The following is a 25,564-nucleotide window of genomic DNA, read 5'->3' on the forward strand; positions in this document are numbered from 1 at the left end:
CGATTGATACTATATTATTACCATGGCTATAACCACTATTATGGTTATTATGCTCATATGTAAGTCTTACTTTCAGTGCTGGATTAATCATTTGTGATCTCCTATGTAATTAAAATTTTGGACCCTACAAAATTTTTTTTTTTACATACATCTTTAACATTACTATGCATTAATTAAAATAAACAGTTTTAATAATAACCAACTACTCGTATTATTAATAAATAAAATCATGTTTATTAATTTTTTTTTGCAAGAAAAATTAATAAATTATTATATTATTTCTATGTTTTTCGAAATAATATTATTATTATTACTGCATATAACACCTACAACTTAATATATATTATATTTCATAATGAAATATGTCCCGCAAATTCGTAAATAAAATACAGGTATAATTAAATAAAAAAAAATATAGTTTTCCGTTTTCACATGGCCCCTTAAATGAGTGAAGCCCTAAGATAGGCGCCTACTCCACTTACTAGGTAATCTGGCACTACTTACATTTCTCATTGGGTAAGAGAATTATTTAATTCCATTGTAGAAAACTTAAATAAATACATTCAACCGTTCCAAGCATTTAGATAATATGTCTTGGCTAATTCTTGTAAAAGTGTATTTATTTATCATTAACAATATGGTATGTTTTCCTATGCATCACATCGGTAATTTTTTCTAGTCAAAAATAAATCTGTTATAGTTCTATAATAAATAGGGTGAAGTAGCGAAACGTCTCTAATTCCAATTTCAACTGCCATGTACAGGATTATTAAATTAATTATCCGAGAACGCGTAAGTTAAACGTCTAGAAATTGTCGGTCGACGATGCAATGCGCCTTCGAGGGTTGTAGGGTTGTTACACTCACAGATTTTAATATGTACCTTTAATACGGAAAAATCTGAAAAATTGTAATTAGGTTTCTAGCGAAACACGAAATAACGTTTCTTAATACTAGTTGATTATTTAATATTTTTATTTTTTTTTTGCGCCCCCCCCCCCCCCACCCCCTGGCGCCAAGGCAAGTGCTTCGTTCGCCTCACCCTAGTTACAGCTCTGGCGGCGGCGTTCCGGCGACTTTGACGCGGAGTACGGGCCACGATCGCGTCGTCTAGCGGAGGGAAAAAAGGAAACGAACAATCGATACTGCAGACGGCACATGCATCACGTCCGCGGTTAACGTGGCGGCGGCTGCGGGTAATTTTACCGAAATCCCAACGGCCGTTTCTCTGCTCGCCGCACGGTCGAACAATCGTCCGCGCACGACCGTGACGTCACCGAACCAATGCCGGTCGGGAGACGGGGCGGGGCGCCGGTCCGCCGGTCCAATCGCGACGTCGCGACCCCTTTACCCCCACCCGGACCGCAACACCCGGGACCCGTTTCCCGGCCACCGCTGCCGCATCGGTCTGGTTCCGCGTCAGTCTCTAGCCCGGCGCTGTGCGAATACGTTCGTTTCACCTTTCTCCGCGCCAGTGTTCCACTCGATCGTGTCGCGGTTATCGCATCGCTTATCGTTTTCGTGCGCTCGCGCTCTTAATCCGTTCTCGTGTGACCGTGTCGTCATCAGCAGTGCACCGCTAACGATTCGTTACCTCGTTGAACACCGCGGCAGTGCGTGTGTTTTTTCACGTTCGTTGTGATTCCATCCCTTCCCGGTGAAACGTATTGTGCGTGGTGTGCGTCGATACCGGGGATTATTGCTATTATGCTCGTCGTCGTCGGCACCGGCTTCCATGGTGGTAAGTAACCGTTGTACTGGTAAACGTGTAACGGTAAGCGCGTAGAACACGAGGAGACGCGGCCGTCGCGAGAAAAAACGAACGGCGCACGAAGGGAAAAAAATGAGAAAAAAAAACCTACCGTACGCATTTATAGAACGCACGAATGAATGGCGTGCGCGCGTTACCACAGCGGTGAAAACTCGTGCGTGCAGCGGACACGGCAACGTCGCACACGCCGGGCGGTTCCCCTCCGCATTATGTTTATTGTCCGTGCGTGCGCGCACGCGCGTGCGCATTGTCGGCGTGCGTGCGTGCGTGTTTGCAACGCATGTGAAACCCCGACGTGTACGTGTGTGTAACATTACGCTGCCACCACCTCCCGCCCAGCCATCATGTGCCACTCCACTCGCTCGCCACCGTCCGTTCTCCCGTACGCGTTCACCGCCGCCCGTCACTGTTACCCATAGGTTTCCTTCCACCCTTCGCTCGCCTCGCACCCCGACCGCTGTGCGTACCCATTCAACGACGGCCGATTTATAACTCCCTATTCTTTTCCACCCTATTCTACTCTATTCTTTCTATGTCTCCCTTCTCCTTTCCCTTGCTCGCCCTTTCTCTTTTCTATTTCCCTTCTCTTCCGCGCGCGTCGACCTTGCGTTCGTGCGAGCGTGCGGCACCGGTCGACTTTTTGTCGGTAGTTCCAATTTTTTTCGTATTTTTTTTCCCTCGCATTTTCTCTTGCATCCAATTTATAATACTATTTTTTTTTTGTGCATGTTAATCGAACGGTTTTTCTATCCCGCTCCCGACGCTTTGGACCGGTTGTTTACTTGTGAACCGTAACAACGACGATTAATATTGTACATAATATATAACTAACCTTGATATGCACTCGTTTTTCCCGTTTTTCTTTTTCGTGCCGATGACACTGTGTGCATATATATATTTATATGTGTAGGGAGCCGACGGCGAAAATGGCTGGGGGAGTTGTTGAAAACGTATTCATTCTTGTTTCGGTACCGTCTCTCTCCCTCTTTCTTCCTCACCAGTACCTCGCTCTTGTTCACATTTTATCTCTTGTCCGTTTTTTCTGTCTCTCTCATCCTCTCTCACCCACGTAGTTTGTAATTCTTTTACCCCATGGGAAGTTGTAGAGTGTAGTAGTCCCGTCGTTATCTGTACACGTGACGGTCAAAAGATACGCCGCACGTTTTCCTTATGTCTGTATATATTTTTATTACTTGTGCTGTGTAGTAGGGAAACTCATCGTACATAGTAGTCACATGTTGTGTACGTTTTTTCCTTGACTACATTAATCTCGACACTAACATGTGAAATTCATTTTTCACCTCTACTCTTTGCAGAATATTTTTAAATAATTTAATTTGTAATTAATTATTAATTATTGTTATTGAATCAAACGAATGTTGTGGTGTACAAAAATAAGAAAAAAAAATTGATGGTTGTTGTTTGCAGAGAAGTGAGAGGACTATGAAATGGGTGAGAGATGGAAAGACCATTGACATTATAACTTATGTGTAAACTCGTCGAAAAAAATTCGGCTGTCAACTGTATGAGTATGTCTGTCGACATTTTATGAACGTGAAACTCTATAGTAGCTGTTACATAATTATTGTGTGAATATCGTGTCGATGTCACTGTGTATAGTATGTGCATATAAACATACTCTATGGTTGACGATACTGGTCACACGTACCAATATCGTATACATTATTACGTTGGAAAAATACATATGGGACTGTGCACATAATATGAAAGTAATCAATCTTTTACTCTAGTTTTGATATTTTTTATCTTTGTTGTAAGTACCATTGTTAGAAATTTAAATACTAGAAATTGCAAATCGTTTTTCAAACACGTTTTCGAAAACTATAAATTATCACACGCCCGTTTTTTTCCTTCGTGCCCGACTGTCGTGTCTTAATTTGGTTTTTTTCCTATGTTAACTCCCCTCCAGATTGCATTCTTCAGGGCCCTAAAAACAACCGGTTTCCCATATATGCGCGCGAACGACGTTCATACACATATACACAATGTACATATTGCCGTATGCACACACAGACGATAAACGAACCCCTCGCAGCCGCTTACATTACCGTGTGCAGGTTTCCCGTTCCGGAAATTATGGATAAACAAAAGGCGCAGCCCCTATTGATACCCTCACAGTGTTTGCGTGTCTGCGCGTTTGTATATTATATAATATCATGTAGGTTTGGTACCTATGGTGAAAAATGTTCATTGACGTATAGTCGTGCGTGTTCTCACACCATGAGGGATGTGGCGGGAGTGGTCGGAGACGTGTGTGGACCCATAGGAAAAATGTATTTGAAAATTGTGTGTTCAAATCACTAATGCGCGTACCCGATATGGTAGTATACGATTACTCTATTTCGTCGTGAACGTGCGTCGCAGCGTGATTACCGCCAAAATAAGCGTTTTGCGTGTCGATGTAGAATCGAGATCGTGTTCCCATAAATGCTCGCGTCACTCCCATAAAGTTTTTTTTTTTTTTTAACAATGGAGGGACGTTGTAATTTCATCACACTATCGCGTTTCTCCCCTTATCCTATTCGTGTTTATATATTATTGATTATACATACAAGTATACAATAATACATGTACATGCATACGTAACTTATAGATGTATACGTGTATTATATATTCTTTAGTTACATATCAACAGTTATAACAATGAAATCGATAGTAATTATTATCTAGAGTCGACGTGTATCATTAACTTTATGTAAGCACGCGCGCGCTCTTGTTAATATGTGTGTGTGTAACGTGTAGGTAGGTGTACCTTGGTAAATACCTACACATGTTTTAATTTTGGTATATTTTATAATATATAAGTTAAATAAGTATGTTATATATGTTTATAAATGATCGGTAATGTTATTTTAAATTTCAAATTGATATTATAATATGTATATAATATAAATAAATGTTATATCTGCCTAACGACGTTCTTTATATGTATATAAAAGTAATTAAAGTGATATGCCCCTTAAATTTTAAGCAATTTTTTTCCGGTTATTTATTTTTTTCAATTTTTTTTCTCGTAATATCATAATATTTATTTATCATTTCAGATTATGATCTATCTGATCAATTAATGTACCCAGTAGTTCATATGAGACAAGCTATGTAGTTTTCTTACATATATGTGTGTATGAATTGTTATTCATAAACTTAAAACTGCTATAACAATATTTTACTTTTCAAAATCTTCATTACATTTACCCCTCTTTTTGATTTTTTATACTTTCCTTAATCTTTAATTGAGCTGAGTTGTAAGAATAAACGAAAAAAGTAAAAAAAAAAAAAAAATAAGTTTCTACACTAAAAACATTTGATATGTTTTACATTATTGTTAATTTTGTTCAGTATTTATAGAATTTATGCATTTAATTAACTACTTTCACACTTACAATTATTATATTAATTATACTCGTACACGAATACCGCACATAGTCTATACATTTAAATCGTTATACTGCTATTTACTTTCCGATTTATTCATACATAAATTCGCCCTTTTTCCATGTATATTTATATTTTTATATGTAAATATTATAATATATATTAGGAATAATAATATACGACTACGTAATAACCGACGGAACCGGTTTATCGGTTTTTTTCTTTTTGGTTAACACCTGGGCTTTTTCCTATGCACGAGGAAACCTTACACGATCATCTCTCCCTTTCTATAATGTGTTTAGTTACCGTGAAAATCCTAGACTGAACTGTTGTTGGCGGATGCTTTCTTCCTGGAACACTGTGTGTATATTAAATATATGCTAAATTGTATCCCTTTTATCGGCTACTGCGAGTATACCAGTATCTGTAATTTGATACATTCAATGTGCTGTATGTATACATATAAATTGTAAATAAATCGATAAAAATGGTATGCGATCAATACACGTTACAAGGAGTCAAAATATCAATGAAATCTTTTGAAGATAACTTTTGGTGCACATGTATACCGGTCACATGTATACACTTCCTTATAACCCTATCCGGGTCTAGGGTAATCTATAATATATACTCGTATTCTACATTTTGTTACTGTACTTATGCTATGTATACTAATTTCATGCGTATATTAGGTATTAGGTATGTCTTATTTACGAATATGTACACAATACTGATAGGAATTTTATTAAAAAATCATCATCATCATCATACGCATATAAGTTTACAATTATGCATAAATTTAATATCTTCTATTTTGTAAGTGTATACACGCGTAGTATGACCCTGCCGATATTGTCAACTGTGTGTTTTCGTTTATACGCTTTCAATTATTTTGGTAGTGGTTCACAGTGCAGCGTTTTATCATCATTCCAGTGAACTTTATATATACTTTTATAGCGGCAGTTTTCCTTCACCTGAACTCGTGCTTAGGGTAGTTTTCCCCTAGCTTCTCCTCTACCCAACTTGTGTTCGCCGGAACACATACACACAAGGGTCGTCATTAGTCCGGAAACCACCCTCCGGATACATGGTTTTCCTTTTTTCCCTTCCAGAAAAAGTGTGCTATGTATATATAAGTACACTTGTGTATATAATATATATATATATATATATATATATACACACACGCCGGCACACACATATTATACTATACTCATAATGTCTGACTCTCAAAATAGCTCTGTATGAATATAATGCGTATAAAAATAAAATGCACTGTAAATGGTTAACGATTAACAAATTTTTTTATCTGTATATAGAATTGAAACCGTATATCCGATAAATATCGTTGCCGTTGCTATCGCCATGTCGTCCTCATCATCATCACCTCAAAAGTCACAGCCATGGGTGTTGAAAAATTTGTTCAATGACCCGGTTGTGCCTTGTATTGGAGGAAGGGTAAAACTGACCGACGTCAACCCTCATTTAGTATGCGTCTTGTGTCACGGATACTTCGTAGACGCTACTTCCATCGTCGAATGTCTTCATTCTTGTAAGTATATGAATCAACAATTTTAATATAATGTCAAATATACTTATAATACATGCTTAAAATATAATGTATATGAGTACCCTACTATATTACACATATATCATTTCAAGTTCTCACATTCATAAATACGTACATATTATAAATAATATTCACCTTTCTCATTTTATTACGGTTGGTCGCATTATTGACGATATAAGCCGTGTAGAATATAGAAACTCCAAGGGCGCAATGTATTAATTTCTCATAGTCTACTGTCGTTTTTTTTGTATCGATGTAGACATATCATATAATATTCTTATTATATAGACTAATAAATCGATAGTGAATGCTAATTGTATATTATTGTCCTTATGGTTAATTATTCCGAAGTTCTGTACGGTTTATATTTTAGTAAAAGTTGCAATCACTATGATGGAATTTTAGTGAACTCAATTTGATCGAAAAAACAAAAATTACTGTGTCGAAAAGCATGCAGAGAAAATAGGCGAATGACAAACTATGCGTTTGGACGCGGTAGGGAAAACGTACCTTAATGAACTATCTCTCGATCTCCTTATTTGCTTTACACTTCAAAACAATTGGGTACCTCAAAATCTTTTTCTATTACTTAAATTACGCTTTAAATCCGTTCGAATATATTATGATAACGTTATTGATAAGAGGCATAATTGAAAATTTTTTTAATCCATTCAGATTTGAGTAATTCTGAAGTATATATTAGTTAATGATATAAATAATTTAAGGGTCCGTGTAAAAATAATATATTTTGATAAAGTAAAAAAAAAAAATTTTTAATTAGGAACATGCGTGTGAATTAACCCCAATCTTATGTGATGTTTTAAAATAAATAATTTGAATCTGTACAGTATTTTTTAAATCAAACTATGAAATATGAATTCTGTACATTAAAAATACTCCGTTTGTGTAAAAAAAAATTAAGATAATATTAAAACTTTCACTCATATGTACAAAATATTTTTTATTTTTTAAAACTATATTGAAAACAATGGTTTAAGTATCTGTTGTTAATTTTTCATCCGTCCGATTTTTAGCACGTCCACATGCATTCTTTCGCTCGTAATATACTCACGAATATAGATAATGTAGCATATTATATCGGGTTGTAAAGTAAAAAGTGTAATTAAAAAAAAAAAAAAAATCTCCATATATTATCCTGATCCAGGGCAACGTTAATTGAGCGCGCGCATACTAACGACGAATTATTACGTTTAACGGAGTTGTTGCTATGTTCATAATAATAATACGTGTAAAGCAATGTATGTTTTCTACTCGCAACTGCCCCGTACACTTATTGTTAAGTGCATGTTCTCTCGTGTGTACACGTATACATATTGTGTATTACGTGTAATATGTTAATATTAGTAATACGTGTGTGCATCAAGGGCGGCGCACGTGTAACAAATACTCAAAAGTAAATCCGTGGCCGGTAGTGTCGCGCGACGGGGTCTGGTAGTGATGGTAGGGGGTGACCGCCGCCGCCGCGTACAATGTGATTGATTGCCTACCGTGTGTGGTATGTTTATATTGCGTCGCGGCGGCTGCACGGCACTCGCGCGAGCGTTTACCCGTCGTCGACTCATCGGCTGCGGCGGCGGCTGCTGACGGTGGTGGTGACGCCGCCGCCGCGCGTAAAAGCATGGCCCCGTTGCGCGTGCGCGCGCGCTAACCCGTGCGACGTTGCCGTCGTGTCGGTATGTTTTGATCGGGCGAAACGACAACGGCGTTGCCGCTTCGACGCGCGTACAACATATAATACGTACGGTACGTATATACGCGGAGTGGCGGAGTGTTGTTGTAGAGCGATCGTACCGCGTGCGCCGCCGTCGAGGAAAACACAACAAAAACCATCTGTGCGACTGTTGTGCGCGTTCCTCGTCCGTTTCCCCCGCCGCCGCATCACGACGACCGTGCACGTAATAATTATATATTCCTCCGCCGCTACACACTACTAACCTACGGCTCGTAAATCCGGCACAAGGACCTCGGCCGCCGCCGTCCTTCCCTGGTGTCATCGCCGGGGAGACGCGAGGGCAACCGTCGCCCTCCGCTCCGCCACCACCGCGTTCTGACGGCTAGTGCGCTTCTAATTGGACGCGCGACTATGACGGCGGTGAGGGGGCCGTGAAAAACGTTTTCTTCTCTCGACCGTCGCGGCGGGTGGACGCGGGGCGACTGCGATAAACGCGCGTCGTGTAGGCGGACGGGGAAGAGTACTACTCCATAGACCGTACAGTGCGGGGAGGGAGTTGCGACCCTGAGTGCGCTCGAACCTCGGTAATGTTGTTTTTGTTTTTCTCTCTCTTGCGCTCGTTTTTCGTCTACGGTTTTGTTTTTTTCTCGTCACACTTCATCAACACGTTACGACAAAAAATGAGAAATACATTTATTATGTTCACAAGCTTTACCTTTTACCGGTAATTAAAATACGATATAACGTTCTATTTTTCGACCAACACGTTATGCAGAGGCATTTACGCGACGCGCGTTCTTCGATTGACATTGTTTTCGGCGTTGCCGTTGTTATACGCCGTAATTTGTAGGTACCGTATCATCGTAATTTATTGTGTCATTATTTTTTCGTCATTGATGATTGTGCTGATACCGTTATGTTTTGTTTTCAAAACGTATTTACACACAACGTGTGTAATATTATTAGTTATTGTTTATTACTTATTGATTATAATTATAATATTACCTAAGAGTTAATAATTCTTCTAAATCAATGACTACATACACATAAATTATTTTATCGATTAGTTTAATGGCATTAATTAAATCGACAGATGACCAACGTTATCTGTACGTACTGTTTACTTATAATTGTTAACCACGGTGTTTGGTAGTAATTAATAATTATTTACAAGTACTTTTAAGTTCTTTTGCTGTAACGTTTACGACAAAAGTAAATAAAAAAATAAAATAAAAAAGTATTAAATGTTTCCCTTATACTTCAGTTCACATTGAGTTTAAAGCATTTTTGGAATTGCTTAATTATTGCTGTATTTATTATTTTTATTAATTTGCTCGTAGATAAAATAATGTAGTCCACCGAATAACACTACTGTATCTTTCTGTAATATATTCTTAATACAAAAAAAAGCACTTTTCATGACGTATACTGATTATAATCAGTCTTTTTTTGACAATTTCGTTGAATTTATACAACCAATGAAACCATATCTCAATCTGACGTCCATAAAAGCGGGGACGTCGGCAGTCTTTCGTGAGTAGGTGTTCGTCAAGATTTATAAATACAACGAACTGACGATTTCTATATTCCATTAATACAAACAGGAATTCAGTCCGATGGCGTTATAATTTCTTTTGTATACCCACCATGGGTAATATACAGAATTTATTTTTCAATGTACCAAAGTGTTATTTTCGGACGACAATATCATGAAATAAGCTAAATATTAACAATCACATTTATTTGTGAAACTATATTTAAAACCTTAAAACGAGTGTAATAAGTTGTTATAAATAGACGAGAAAAAAATGTATGTGATTATTAATATTTTGCTTGTTTCACGATATTGTTGTTCGAAAACAACATTTATATGTATACATGTATATAGTTTCCCATCGACGAAAATGTAATAATAAAATATTTGAATTGTAAGAAGTCCTTACAGAAACGAGACATAAATGTTAATTCTGTCATCGACGTACATTTAATTTTTCTGAAATAATTTATCTACTTTTAATCAGTATTCAACAAATATGGGTGAACAAATTCCATAACGAAAGGATTAGGAAAATACTGTAACGTATTAGCAAAAATTATTGTCGTTATATCTACACTCGTACTATATTAATGTTTTTAAATCGTAAAAATAGGAAGATACTATATTGATATGTATGTGATTTAGTATGCACTATCAAGTATAAACTAGCTTGATCAAACAACAAGTCGATTACTAGACAAAACACCGTCGTCGCTACATTGTGCATTGTGCTGTGCATTACACACACGTGAACCCATAAAGCATTGTGTTTTCGGATCGATCCGTTCCACACTCCGAAACGTTTGCTTAATAATAAAACGGGCGTTTTTCTTTCGTTTTTGAATTTCCAAGTCGACTCAGGAGATACCGTTGAAATATTCCCCGGTCATGCCTCCGAAACGCCAAGGACTGTACGACGCGCTGGGGTAAAACTTCGTATAATGCTTTAGATAAAACTTGGTCGATTAACCATTGACAATATGCTAATCGCTTCGAATCTTCCGACGGATTTTCGCTTCATTTGTGTATGATAATGTACGTTAATACATGACTGCTAATGTTTCGAGCAAAATTATTTCTTTCGTACAGAAATTTACAACCTATAAATAATAATAATAATAATATGTAAATATAAATGTATACTAAATTAGACTATTTAAACCTACAAATAGGTTGATCAACATTTTTTTTTTTGTGTATATTATATACTTTTATGTTTACCAAACTTAATGATTTTTTTTTTTACATTTCAGTTTGTCGAAGTTGCATAGTGTTGCATTTGGATAAAAACAATTTTTGCCCGATCTGTCGAGAAGATATTCAAAACAGCAAAGTTCTTAAGTAAGTTTAATTAGATTATTATTTATAATTCTTTTGTTTACCTCACATTTTACATAATCGATAAAACAATGTCTTCAATGCCTTGTTTACACGTGACGAGTACTCGGCCGTGTCACTCATTATGTTGCTCGGTCTAATACCGAAATTGACCGAGTCAGCATTTACATATATTTTATTTGCTTGGCCGAGTGACACATAAGTTCACTACACAATCTACTCGGTTGGCGGTTTATACACACCGAGTACAGTTGATTTTGGTAGTAGCTGTAGTCGCTCGGCCGAGTGAATAGAAACGGTTTCTATTCACTCGCTCGATCATTTTACTGGGCCGAGTACTAGACCGAGTACTGGTTCCTTGAGTTCACACAGGACAGTGCTCGGTCGAGTTGACTCTCTCGGCCGAGTACTCGTCACGTGTAAACAAAGCATAACTATCATTCACACATTTTTTCTTGATAAGTTATTTTATTTTACACTTGTAATATATATATGTTCATGTACTCAAGTGTGTATGGTTGACGTTTTAAGATTAAGAGATATTAAAACAATATACATATGTTTATCAATACTCAAAATCCCTGTTATTTTATATGCAACTGTAAATAATGTGGAATCCACACCTGTATAAATGTTGAAAAATATATTCATATCCAGCTGTTTAACAATTGTCCGTACTATAATGGAAGTTTTGTTTTTTTATTTACTTTTATTATTAAACCTTACAACAATAATAATATAAGTTATACTATTGTTATATTTAATACCAAATTTTATAAAAAAAAAAATAAAAAAAAAAATTAAATAATTATTTAATAATGGGTAAATTTTAAAAACATTTTAAACCATTTTAAAAACATTTGTCATTATACTTAAATGTGTTTTACGAAAACAATAAACATAAACTGAATATCTATGATTTATATTTTATAAAAATATCATTTAGATGCCATACATAAAAATATTTTCTATACGAACTTAAAAATATTTCTTCACAATCATTTTAACATTCTTATTAGACCTTATTTGACACACTACAATGGTTGAATTTTGAAAAAGAGCAAAGTTTTTATATAATACTAAATGTGGAAAAAACGGATAATGTCTACTACGAGACAAAAGCATTAATATCAGAGTTATCCGACCGAGGAGATGCCGAGTAAAGTTTTAATGGTAAAATAAGGGCACTGCGTATTGAGTAACTTTGAAGACAACTGTCACACCTTACGACTGACTATACTGTGAAAATTTACAGTACAATTACGCTTGTCATGCGTAACTAAAATACTAATGCAATGAAAAATTGTTTATTATTATTATTATTTAACGGTTATCACTTGAGCATCAACTTGTTTATCATAGTAATGTTTACGTTTAAATGTGATTTTTCGTACACGATTCACATTTTTGTATAAATCGCATCTAAATTAATAAAGTACAAAGAGATAGATACGCAATATTGTATAGATACATTGTAAAAGCCCAATATTGCGCACTATCAATGTTTTTCTGTATTATACAGGCTCGGCCTACGCTAATCGTTTGCAATATTATTAAAAAAATTGTAAATTATACGGGAAAAATGATTAGTTCCGAAAATCGAAAAATATTAATAAACGTAGTCGTAAAACGGTTTTAAAAAATTAAAAATGAATACGATAAGCTGCATGAGAAAGAATTAATTCTTGTGTATGTAACATACTTGTATAAACGAAAAAAATCGTCACGACCATCGAATTTCGTAATAGCAGTACAAAACGTATAAACTGGACATGATGTGTTTTCTTTTTACGATTTTACATCAGCGGTATTCATCCTTATTTTATTTCACAATTCAAAACGTTTATTCGGCGGATGCAGTATTCTCTCTTATAAGTATTCTGTGCATTCAAATATATTCAAGTATTAGGTACACATATTGCACGGTGTATGTTGGTGTACACAAACACTTTTTGCGACATCGGCAGTAACTCATCATTATCCGAGTAAAAAGGTTAATATTAGAGATTACACGATATTTTCGGTCAGGTAAAAAAGTCGACGTAGAAGATAACATGCAGGTATAACATTCAGGTGTGATTCAATGCTCGTTTTCGTTTCAAAACCGTGCCGCGATCGCCGCCGCCGGGCTTTTCTCGCGGGAAAAGTAGGTACGGTACGGTGCGCGCGTTTTCGTCGTAAACGTATACGCACTCGACGGCGGCCGGTGGGTATACGGTGCGCGGCAAAGTCGAGTTTCCCTACCACGCCGACGACGGCGCCCGTGTCAATGGCCTCTTTCTCTCTTGGCGGCAGCGTTGCCGCGGCCGGTGCGTTCGTCGCTGGTTTCCGTGTCGTAAAAGAAAAAAAAAATAGCAGACAGTAGTGCGTGCGGACTATTCGAAATCGTCAACATCTGAAATGTATGTTACGGTATACATATACATACTTTGGTAACCGTGAGCATGAGTGAAAGAGAGAGAGTGAGAGAGTGTGAGAGGGGAGGCTGCGCGGGTGAGAGAGAAACGTGGAAGGGAAGAGACAAGAGTGGGAGACGGTGAGAAAGATAAACGGGAAAAGTAGAAAGAGACGGTAAAAAAATAACAATAAAATTTCATTTATACACACGAGTGGCTTGGCAGTGTATCGGATTTTCGCGCTGTTGCCGTACGATTTTCTTTTCCGCGGCCGAATCCGGTTCGAAACACGAAATTTCGCGCGAAAGTAACACATTCACCGCGCGCTCGCGTATTACATATATTATTATTATTTCGTTTGGACATGTACAAACGCGCACACCTACCAATACGTTTTCGACTCTGCCCGCCGTTATTATTCTCGCGTACACGTATTATAATGTGTGCATATTATCATAATCGACACCGAGCAAAGTTCACGCTCGTCGCGATATCGTTGCATTTCGTAATACGTATAAACTATTATTACCGAAACGATCGCTCGTGTACGTTTTGAATTTGTAACTCCCGAATTTCATCGCACGAAATATGTTTCGGTTGAATCGCGTGTTTATTACAAAACCGCTAAATATTTTTTCGTAATACTTATTGATGTTAAACTTATAGACATAAATGTAATACATTTTATTCTCATCGTCTTTTTATAGTTTTTATGTCGACAATCATATCAAAACCGTTATTTTACACTAATAACGAATGGAAAACGAACTGAGGATTCGTTCGTGACATAACACCCTCTTTCGACCTTCTCATACCGGGCGGATTCTCGCACAATTAATTTTAATTTTTCGTATTATAAATGTCGCTGTCTTACGTCGGCCCTTTTCTGGCTTATCCGAAATATTCATTACGTAAATAAATTAAACAAATACAATTGATTAAATTAAATTTTTTCACAAACTTTGTTTGGAACAATACATGCAATTGAATAAAATAATGATAATCCTATACTTCATCTAACATAAATACTCTACGTATACTCTATTTATATTGTTATTATTATAATTCTAATACTTACATTAAGAATTTTTCGTGTAAATAAATCCATCATTATAGGCTGTCAAGTAAATTTTTTCGTAATAAACAATTATTAAAGTATTGAATAAGTACATATTATACTTCACACAAAAAAAAATTTTATCATACGACCAATGGTTGATTGGTATACATATCAAAAATCATATATAAATCATATAATATTATTATAAGTATAAAAACGCGTTGGTGGTATTTATCTGAGAAAGTAAAGTGTCGGAATAATAATTCAACTCTGTTGTATAATATATTGTTTAATTTAAATCGCTCAAATATAATAGGCTTTGTATTGTTTGCGGGAAACTCATTGTTCTGTGGTTATATTCACCCTTATGTGTACTTGTGTACTGTATATATCTTTATGTGTGCGTCTTATTCAATTATTCCAATTGGGCATATTTGTTACATGTATGTATATATATATATATATAGTGCACCTTTTTTCTCGTTTTACATCAATCCCATTTAATAAGGGCAAGAACGAATAGTTTTTGTTTACAAAGTAGGTTTTCTTTAAAAGTTTGAGCCGCCTGAAAGTTGCCGTCGCCTAAGGGTTAAAAGAACTCGGCAAAGTCAATATGATCTGAAGTAAAAACTTTTTACTCAGCATGATAGACTATATCTGGCCTGCTTAATAAAAGTAATGAAGTTTAAACTCGGGCAACCATTATATTATATACATTTATGTAATACATATACAGGTATGTATATAATACTTTCGTCTATACATATATAACAAATTCTTTATTCTTGTTCACAAATTTTGAAAGGAACTAATTGTAATATTGAATTTATTACTAGAATCGTTATTATTTTATGTTAAAAATTTTCTAAAAAATACAATAACTTTTCATAGTAAAGGACAAGAAGCATGCAAGAATTGTTGAAAATATTATAATATTAGGTTATTCGATGTGTAATAAATTATTAAATTTATCCTTTTAAGTTATTACGTTATCTATACGCTCGAGCGTTGAATATGATGTCATCAAGAGAAGGTCTTTTTTTTTTTTGCATATCGAATTTAGTTTACAGTAAATACAAACTTCTGAGAGATAACCAATTGTTGTTGTGTTATACGCTGCAGTCTGCAGGTATACCATAACCCGTATATTTGATATTAATACAAGAGAAACCTACTTTGACTGGCCGTAAGTGGAAAAAGAAAAATATTGCGAAATATTTTTGGACCTATGCCAATTTAAAATATACCGAAATTTTAAATATTTATCAGCATTGAATGTATAGTAAATTTTATGAATAAAATTTATTAAAAATAATATAATTTTAACATGTATACGATCTTTGTTTGTCGTAATAACGATAACGATCAGGTCTGAGTGTGTAAAAAATGCATTTTTATTTAAAACGATATAATAATGATTATACTTGATTTACTGTTGCAGGCCTGACAAAGCGTTACAAGATATTGTGTACAAATTGGTCCCGGGTCTATTTCATTCGGAAATGAAACGTAGACAAAATTTCTATAAAGAACACCCTCATAGAGGTAGAGTTACAATTTAGAATACATCAAATTTTTCAATGATATTTAACGCTACATTTTACGTATTCATTTAACAGATATGCATTTACATCCCGAATCTCGAGGTATTAGCGTCGATCGAATCGTATACACAGCTGACGAATTGATTAGTTTGTCATTGGAGTTTTGTGATAAGTAAGTGTTCAAAAATTATTGTTAATATTTTAACATTATGTATAGAAATATTATAGCATTTAAGTAATAAGATTTTTTACATTTATTCCTATACTTAATAATACATAGGCTTTTATCGAGATTTAATTTTAGTCCTAAATTTATGGGTTAGAAATATTGATTACGACAGTAAAGTTATTTTGGATTTATTAACAATTCTAACCTATGTTCATTTATTTGTTGTTCTGTAGAACCATTAGAACAGTTAACTCTTTTACACAATATTTTTAAGCATAATTTTATAAGCGCTTATCGAAATTATTTAAATAACCTTTACTTACAATACATTGTATAAGTTATTATATTGGGAATTTTTATATTTATATTTGTATAAACTGTTGAAATTGGCTTACTAGAAGTCCCTTACCACTTCCTTAATTAATTCAGTTTATACTATTTTATCGTACCAAAATCTGTTGTAATGTTGTTTTTGCTTAATATGCAAATCTTATGTGTATATATATAAACGTACATTTTTTAACAGCTTATATTGAGTTAAATTTCTATAAAAAAAAAATAATATTTGTATGTTGACATTTTTTCAGTCAACACAGTTTGTAACTATTAATTTATTGATAAAACTACTGTTTATTTCCAATTGGTACTATACAATGTGAAAATAGAAATAGTTATCGATCGAACATACATTTTTGTTTTTATTTAAGGCCACTGTGGTGTTTAACTTCCCCATCAGTTCTACTCCCTGACTACAATACCGGATGCTACAGGTCTTCCTCTATAGTACCCATCTGTGACCAATGTAGAGTGAGAGACAGAATGAGAGAAAGAGCACTGAATGCATTTTCCCTGTGCGTTATACATATCGATCAGGGCCCAGTACGGTAACCTTGGTTACAGCGACAGGCCGGAAAACCCATATTTTTCTGAGATCTTTCGCTAATGCTAGAATAAGTTAAAAAAACATACACCTTTATTATTCTAATTAGAAAAATTAATCATTTTTAGATTACAGTTGTAGTTCTATTTATTGCAATAAATTATTATGATATTATAATTTTTTTTTTCTTTTTTACAAAATACTTTCCTAATTCTTTGAAAAATCTATTCTATATTCTTATAAAATTATTATTTATAAAAGTTATTGATAAAAAATATCTATTTTCCATAATTTTTATATTATTCGGAGTGAACGAAAAATTAATAAATTTTGTTACATAAGAGTAGGTAATCTATCCATATATTAAAACATTTTAGTCGTTATACTTATATCTTGCAAGGATTGGTTATGATATCAGTTTTTTTAAATTATAACATTCTGAACAATTTATTATTATTACTAATATATTCGAATGTTTCATTGAAACTTGATTATTTGAGATATCCTCATAATTTCGAACTTCTTAATGTATACCTTCTGCGCATTTCATATTTATGATTGACAGTTGTAATTTTTTTCACCCCGGAATTCTCATTTGAAAACTATGTCTATTGTTTACCATTTTCAACCCTTCGCTGAATGATTTCCGTCCGTTTATTAAATGGCGATGAATTTTATACCCCTTCCTTCGAGCTCTCTCTTCAACATGTGGAATTTCAGGGTTTCATAATTCGTTTGTCGTACGCGCCACTTATTTTCTAACCCCCCTCTTCTCTATGTCAAAATCCCATCTACTATGCTGTACCGATCGCTGCTGTTTTACGCGCTCTCTTCGTGTCTTTTGTACAGCACGCGATACACATGGGCGCACTATTGCAGCTGTTGCAACGCCACCCTGGGTTACAAACTATATTTTACTGTAAATTGTACATATATATATTTATATATATTTATATATACATACAAACATACATACATTTTACAAGTATTGGACCGTTGTATTGCCGAAAATTCGGAAAAAAATTCAAAATAATAAATTAATCGCCTAATACAAAAAAGCTATTTTTACGAAGCTGTTTCTTTCATTGACTTTCGTATCTTTAAAATTATTTTAGCATTAATATTTTACACCTAAGTTTTTAAATCTATAATATGATAATGTTTAATAAGTAATTATAATAAAGAATATGATGGTATATATTTTGACTTATGTATTTAGAGTAACTTAGTAATACTATGGTATATCTCGCAATATATTACACACTAATGTATAATACATCTAATGAACACGTTACATTAGACTTGACGTTATTACCTATTTTACATTAATTCACAAAAAACACGTACTATAGTAATATAGATACCTAATACCTGTATGCATTTAAGCTGTCTTAAATAGTTAATACAAATATACTATAAGATGTATAATTTACTATGCAAAAGTATTTAATTTTATTAACTTTTTTGTTTTTAGAGAATGTGAACAAGAAATGTGGAAAAATGTCACCGATGACAAAGGCTTGCAATACAAAGTGAAAGTAAGTGTTGTCTTAGAAATTTACTTTACATAAAAACGGATTATTATTTTCTTCAAAAACTAATTATTACTTTGATTTATTGAAATCTAATGAAAATTATTATTATTTTTTAGGCCGAAAAGCCACCCAAGTGTATTGTAAGAAAACGATACTTGAAGTGTCCTGCTGCTGTTCGAATGTCTCACCTCAAAAAATTCGTTCGTCTTAAGTACAATCTAAAACCTTCGGATACGGTAAACATATATTATTGATGATTTTTTTTTAATTTTGTTCTTTTAAGCTATAAATTATCTTATTGCATGTGCATTCTAGTTAATTATATTTATTCATGGGTTAAATAAATACTCTTCTCGAGTTATTCATACAAATTTAGTAAAATAATTATAATGTTTAGCATTTTTTTTTTTTTTCTAAATTTATACGTAATAATAATATAGTTATATAATATTAATTGATACATTTTATAACATATAATAATATAGTACAGATAATAATAATAATATAAGTGCAGATGTATACTTATAAAATCAATCATGTTTCCTTTCCATTTATCCCGAAGTTACGTATTTACTAGATTGATAAACATAAATTAATTTTTCTGTCTATAGTTTATACTTTATAGTGTATATATTATGTTTTCATATAAGTATAACCTTTAATTTTTGTCTCACGCGTGATTAATGTTTAATAAAAATGTATTGTATATGTAGGTACATACATAAATATAAATACGAGTATTATAAATGAATAATGAGTATTTCCTCTAAAATCTAAAATTTTGTACTGTTGGTACAAAGTAAATATTTTGTGTATAATTTTTTATTGAGGATTAATTATTTTTTTTATTTTTGAAATAATACATATTTCACACGAGTATACTAATAGGAACGATTAGATTTAGTTGTTTTAAAATTTTTCAGTTTACTATTATATAAATATTAGGTTTATATCTAATAAAATATTAAAAGGTTTATTTTATATTTACGTGAACATAGTTTGTTCCTGACTTAAAATATTTGATGATTGGTCCACACAGATCGATAATTTTATTTATCTCTTCTTAAATTACTTAATAATGGATGAGTTTAAAAATTCCTCAAATAAAACGATACATTATTTTACTTATAGAACGTGTTTTGTATTTATTTTTTATCGTACATGTGATTAAGACTTAGAAGGTCGATCGATTCATCGTTGTTCTAACTTACCTGTTGTTTTATTTTCGCAGGTCGAATTACTGTATAGAAGAGAAAGCCTACCCGAGGAGTATTCTATAATGGATATTGCGTATATTTACACGTGGAACCGAAACGAACCGATGCGCTTTTTTTACAAAATTAACGCTCGTGTTACGGTGCCTGTAATGCCAGTGACGGATAAATGTTATACCTCATTAACAGACGATGTACCTACCGAACACAGTGATTCGCCGTTGTCGATTACTAACGAAGAAATTACTTCTTTGCCTTCTCAAATCACGGGGACAACTATTCCTTGTCACCTCGTCGAAGAAAGAGAAGAAGACACGAAAAGCACCACACCAGAACTGAAGTTATCCGCCGCCGAGTCGGCGATTGAATGTGAAAAATTGCTCAAAACAGAACTGGTCCAAAAAGAACCGGTGACAAATATCGAAAAAGCGGAATCAATCAGTGAAAACCGTGAATCGTCCACCGCGCCAACGTCAGTTGAGTCCACTGTACTCCTTAACCCTCCAATATCACCAGAAGGTACTTCGAGGAAGGAAAACGTTTCGGATAACGTCCGGAACAATTGCGCTAACGAGTCGGCAAAATCTACCGTTGCTGCGGTAGCAGTAATGGACGATAAAAAATCCGTTGATCCCATCATTCAACGGCAGACCGGTATCACCTCTGATGTTCCAATGAAGAAACTGGAAAAACTAGTGGATCAGCAACAACAAACTCCTCCGATCACTCCTGTTGTCAGTACATCTATTCCATCGCGATCCGCTCTACCAATATCGAAGAAACCCACCGGTGTTGGTGAATCGAAGCTCAACCTATCCATCACGAAACTAATCATGAAAAATCAGAACGCCTCCGCAGCTGCTAAATTTGTGCCCACTCTGCAGCAGATGCAACAAATTGGTATGCATACGTCTATCCCTAGCTTTTTACAACAGCAACAAACTCCTCCGACGACACAGTCGTCAAATTACAACCGACCCGGCTTTGCCGGTGGTATGCATCAGCTCAAACGAACCCCGGATGCATTGCCTATCCGAAGTCAAGCACCAACCAATCGTCCTCCATTTATACCGGTACGCAAATCGTACGAGTGGAATAAGGCCAGAAACTTGGCAGCTAAGCCCTGCGCATCACCGGGGACAATCATCAATAAAGACATTAATAAACCGAACGACAAACCAGTGGCAATGATGGAAAAGTCCACAAAGAAGACAACCGTGGATAACAAACCTATGACAAATGCCGCCGGTACATGTCTGTCGTCGAAAAACTCCGACGAAATGAACGCCGCGCAAAGTCTGTTAAAAGTGGGTCAAGACATACGGTTCTCGAAGCCACCGATAATGACCGATTTACACGGAAAGTACAATTGTGAATCATCGTTACAGATCACCAAAGTCACCGAGCCCGTGACTAATCAGTCGCCGGTGGTACACGAAAAACACCCTAACTCGCAACCTAGCTTACAGATAATGCGAGTGGCGCCGGCGGCGGACAAGACATCAATGAAATCAGCAGCCGTTAACGAGGCCGGTAGCAACGGTAACACCACCGCTGCCGTCAAACCTGTTAATAAAAAACCCGTACCAAATCTGTACAGTATGCCGACGAAAAGGACGAAAGACGATTATCATAACCATAACGGAGTTATTGCGGACAATAAACGTATAGAGAGACGCGTGGACACGGAAAATGGCGTGCTAAGCGTGTCGCTGCTGACTGAAACGTCCAAACAGGACATGGATGCTAAGCGCAGAGAGGTCGTGCAACCGGACGTATCTATCAAGCTGATGACGTTCGCGACGGAATCGTCGAAAAAGACACCGGAACTGAGTCCTATCGGTGGCATCAATGGATTTAACAAGAGGAAACCAGACGAATCGAATGCTGTCGGGGTTAGTAATGCTTGTACTGTGAACAACCAAAGTAGCAACAAAAGAAGACTACTGCAGAACGAACTGAATTCTATAAGTAGTAGTGGTAGCATCAATACGAAAAAGTCGGACGAGCCGAATCCTGTGAAAAGGAGGAAACAGGAAGAACCAGAGCGGAAGGTGACGCCACCGAAACCGGTGTCGATCAAGGACGACGTGCCGCAGTTGATAGAAATAAATTCGTCACCGTACTCAAAACTTTTGCCCGCGAAGAAACAGCAAATTTTGCCGAAAACTCAAGCACATCCAAAACAACAGCAATCCGCTGCTGTCTCTCCGAAACCGTTACAGCAAACTACACACAACTCGAAACAGCAGCAATCCTCTGCAACCCCGAAACAACAATTGGTAACTCTGAAACAGCAACACGTGGCGAAACTTCAACCGACCACTGGCACCAAAGTCCTAGACTTATCCAAATCGCCTCCCAACACGAATGGCATTGTAAAACGAATCGGTGATTCTTCGGATAGCTGTTCTCCGCCAAAAAAGAAGACTACTAGTCCGGTGCAACCGACGACGAGTCCGGTGCAATCGATAAGTAGTCCGGTGAAACCAACAACTTCGCCGACGATGTCCAATGCTGCCACCGCGGCCGTCATCAACTCGAACTTGTTGTTCGCAGCCCAAAGGCAAGCGGCCGCGTTTCTGTTGAAGCAGCATTTCGACTCGTTAAACAACGAACTGCAAATGCGCAACGGTGGCGGCGGCGGCGGTAGAACTCCAACCGAGTGGCCTCGAGCTATGTTCAATCCTGCGTTGTTCGCCAGGCCTCCCACCAACCTCAACAATTGAATGGTCTTATTACTGTTATTCTGTTCGTAGACGATGTGTACATACGTTTACATAGTGTATATATATATAAAAAAAAATTTAGCTTTTTTAATCTTACCGCTGTGCGGTACAATATTGTTCTTCTCTGTTTTACATAGTCATCATATTATTATGGTAAACGAGTTGTTCGTCTGTGTACATAATGTATTATTACAATTATTGTATTTTTGTTATATTTTAACTTTTATTTTAATATTTTTGTTACGAGTATGTGTTATATAATGTTAAAGCTCAAATGACGTGTACGTTTTTTTTTGTTTCCCCATGTAATGTACATATATTATTATTACTGTACAAACAAGACACACATGTGAAAACGATTGCCCTACACATGCGTTCACCGTTGCTCTGTAGGTTATTCACACCGTTTTATGAACTATATAAGGACGTGGGATCCGTATGTATTTGTCGCGAATATTTTTCTATATTATATAAATATTTATTTATTACGAAGCACATTGCGTGCGGTGCCGCATTTGAACCGCATAACGACAATATTTTATTGTGATGTAACAATGATGTTAATTATTTTATTTTTTGTACGAACCAATAAATTTAACTATATTTACGAGTATATTATTAAAAATTTGTATTTTTTCTTTATTTATTTTTCTTTTCAATTTCTCATATTCTAGAGAGGTAAATAGTATATCGGTGTGTCGAAAGGGACTATGAGTGTGTGCATACGCAACACTCACCGTCGACACCGGTGATCCGAACAGATATGAGACCGCGTCGTCTCGCACGAAGTAACCGCATCCCGTTGGTGAACAGAGGGACAAATATTTTTTTCGCCAAATATACCTTTTGTTAACCGGCCGTGTTAACCTAAAACACCATCTCGGCCCCTCTAAAACTTCGGGCACAAGTGAAAGCTCTAAAGTCGGTTGCGAGATTTCAAAACTTAGTGGCCTCGGTCCAAACTTTAATAGATTCTTACATGCTCTCGTATGACCCCTAGACCCTAGGGGTTGCATCCGTCAGAAACAATGAAAATATAATTTACAGTATGAATACACTACATTTCATTCACGTAGCAAAAACTCGTATTTTCGTTAACGATATAAATGTATATCGTAACCGGTAAAACAGATAAAAGCTTAAACTAGTTTTATTTTAAGGAGGGTGAAGGGTTCGCGAGGTGACCGATCTTATTGTTTACCCATTTGGGGGGGATGGCGACGTTGAAAAGATTGTGGAATGGCTTAGGCATGCCGTACGGTAAGTTACGTAGAAATCATGACCGCAGCAAGTGGTAACGGTACGCACCGCGTATTTCGTCTAATAATAACGTATCGATTTCGTCGACAGATCCAACGCGTCGAGATCGTACAACGACGTGCAACCGAAATTTCGTCCGACCGGTACCGGACGTTTCGAAAAGTACCCCGGCACACGGACAGAGTCACCGCGTGTACAACGTTTTGTTTGTCGTGGTTTTTTTTTCGTCCTCCGTCCATCGCACACCTGTCCGGCGGATAGCATCTGCCCGGCGGACGAGCCCCGTCATTTTCGGTAGTCGAGAAGGACACCTACCTACCTACATGCGGGGCCCGTGGGCGTGTTCCTCGTTCGCCACAGGTGCGGCCTTGCAGTCGAACATTATCGCGTCGAGTACACCGGGTAGTTTTTCCTAATCGGTCATGCGGTTTCCGTACGATTAACACGCGTGACGCACCGCGCGAACGAACGACACATAAAACACGTCCGAGACGGCAATTCTGACGTGATCGGTCTCGAATTGATACCGCGTTTTCGTTTCGTATCGATTTACGGTGTACAACGCATTACCACTATCGCGTCGAGGTCGTCTGGATTTCATAGAGATGACGCGCGACCATGATCCGTCCACACCACTGTTGCCGTACGCGTGCGGAAAGCTGCTCGACTGCGAACGGTGCGAGGATCGGTGTTGCATAATCATTATCTCCTCCTCCCGCGGTGTCGTCCAGTAAAATGAAATTCTATCGGTAACAGTCGGGTCGATCGATACTTCCGACGGCGTTTGAACGAGTCGTCCAAGAAACCCATTCGGAATCTTGAAAATCTTGAACGTGCGCGCACCCTCAACACCGGCGCACGGTTCCGGGTGAACACCGGTCGCGTGTAACATTATCGGCGTCGGCAAACGTTCGGGAGACGATAGAAGACCCGGTCGGTTTTCGTACCTCGAGACCTTGCACTCGGTCTACTGTCCGACGGCGTCGATCCCAACCGTAGAGTCACGAACACTTTCGTGTCTGTTTGTCAACATCGTAAAGGGCCATTATTATTTCTTCGATCGGTTACACGTTCGTCGGCGTCGAGAACCGATGACGTATCGCTGCGCCCTCGGGTCGATAGCGCTGTTGGACTTGATCGACCGGCCCGCGTGAAAATTAACGTTCTTAACGGGGAAATCGTCCGAAGCGAGATCGTCTCGAACGATGGGGATACGGTCGCGTATACGACACGGCACGGTCTCGTCTCGCGCAGTCGAACAATTAACGGTGTTGGATCGAAGAGACGTGAGGAAGTCTGCAGTAGCGGACCGGCCGTACGCGGGTTTCTTTCAGACCGGCACGCGCGTACACAATACGCAATAGTTACGACGTTTGTCTATGCCGGTGAATAGTACATTGTGTGTCCGGGACCGCACGGGCGTGATGCCATAAGCGCGCGCGCGTGTCGAACGAAAGAAAAGAAACAACGAAC

The 25,564-nt window shown here is 36.6% G+C and overlaps 1 protein-coding gene across 1 annotated transcript; it reads left to right on the plus strand.

Annotated features, from left to right (window-relative positions):
* Positions 1-1,407: 1,407 nt before the first annotated feature.
* On the plus strand, positions 1,408-22,900 carry LOC112684735 (polycomb group protein Psc-like). The gene is made up of 8 exons (XM_025556380.1): positions 1,408-1,740; positions 6,486-6,718; positions 11,220-11,307; positions 16,202-16,305; positions 16,380-16,476; positions 18,828-18,891; positions 19,005-19,124; positions 20,120-22,900. Exons 2-8 carry the CDS (start codon positions 6,532-6,534, stop codon positions 22,829-22,831), a joined length of 3,372 nt encoding a protein of 1,123 aa, XP_025412165.1. The 5' UTR covers positions 1,408-1,740; positions 6,486-6,531; the 3' UTR covers positions 22,832-22,900.
* The last annotated feature ends 2,664 nt before the right edge of the window (positions 22,901-25,564 follow it).

The sequence above is a fragment of the Sipha flava genome, unplaced genomic scaffold (assembly GCF_003268045.1).
Source record: "Sipha flava isolate LNK unplaced genomic scaffold, YSA_version1 257_pilon_pilon, whole genome shotgun sequence".
NCBI lineage: Eukaryota > Metazoa > Arthropoda > Insecta > Hemiptera > Aphididae > Sipha > Sipha flava.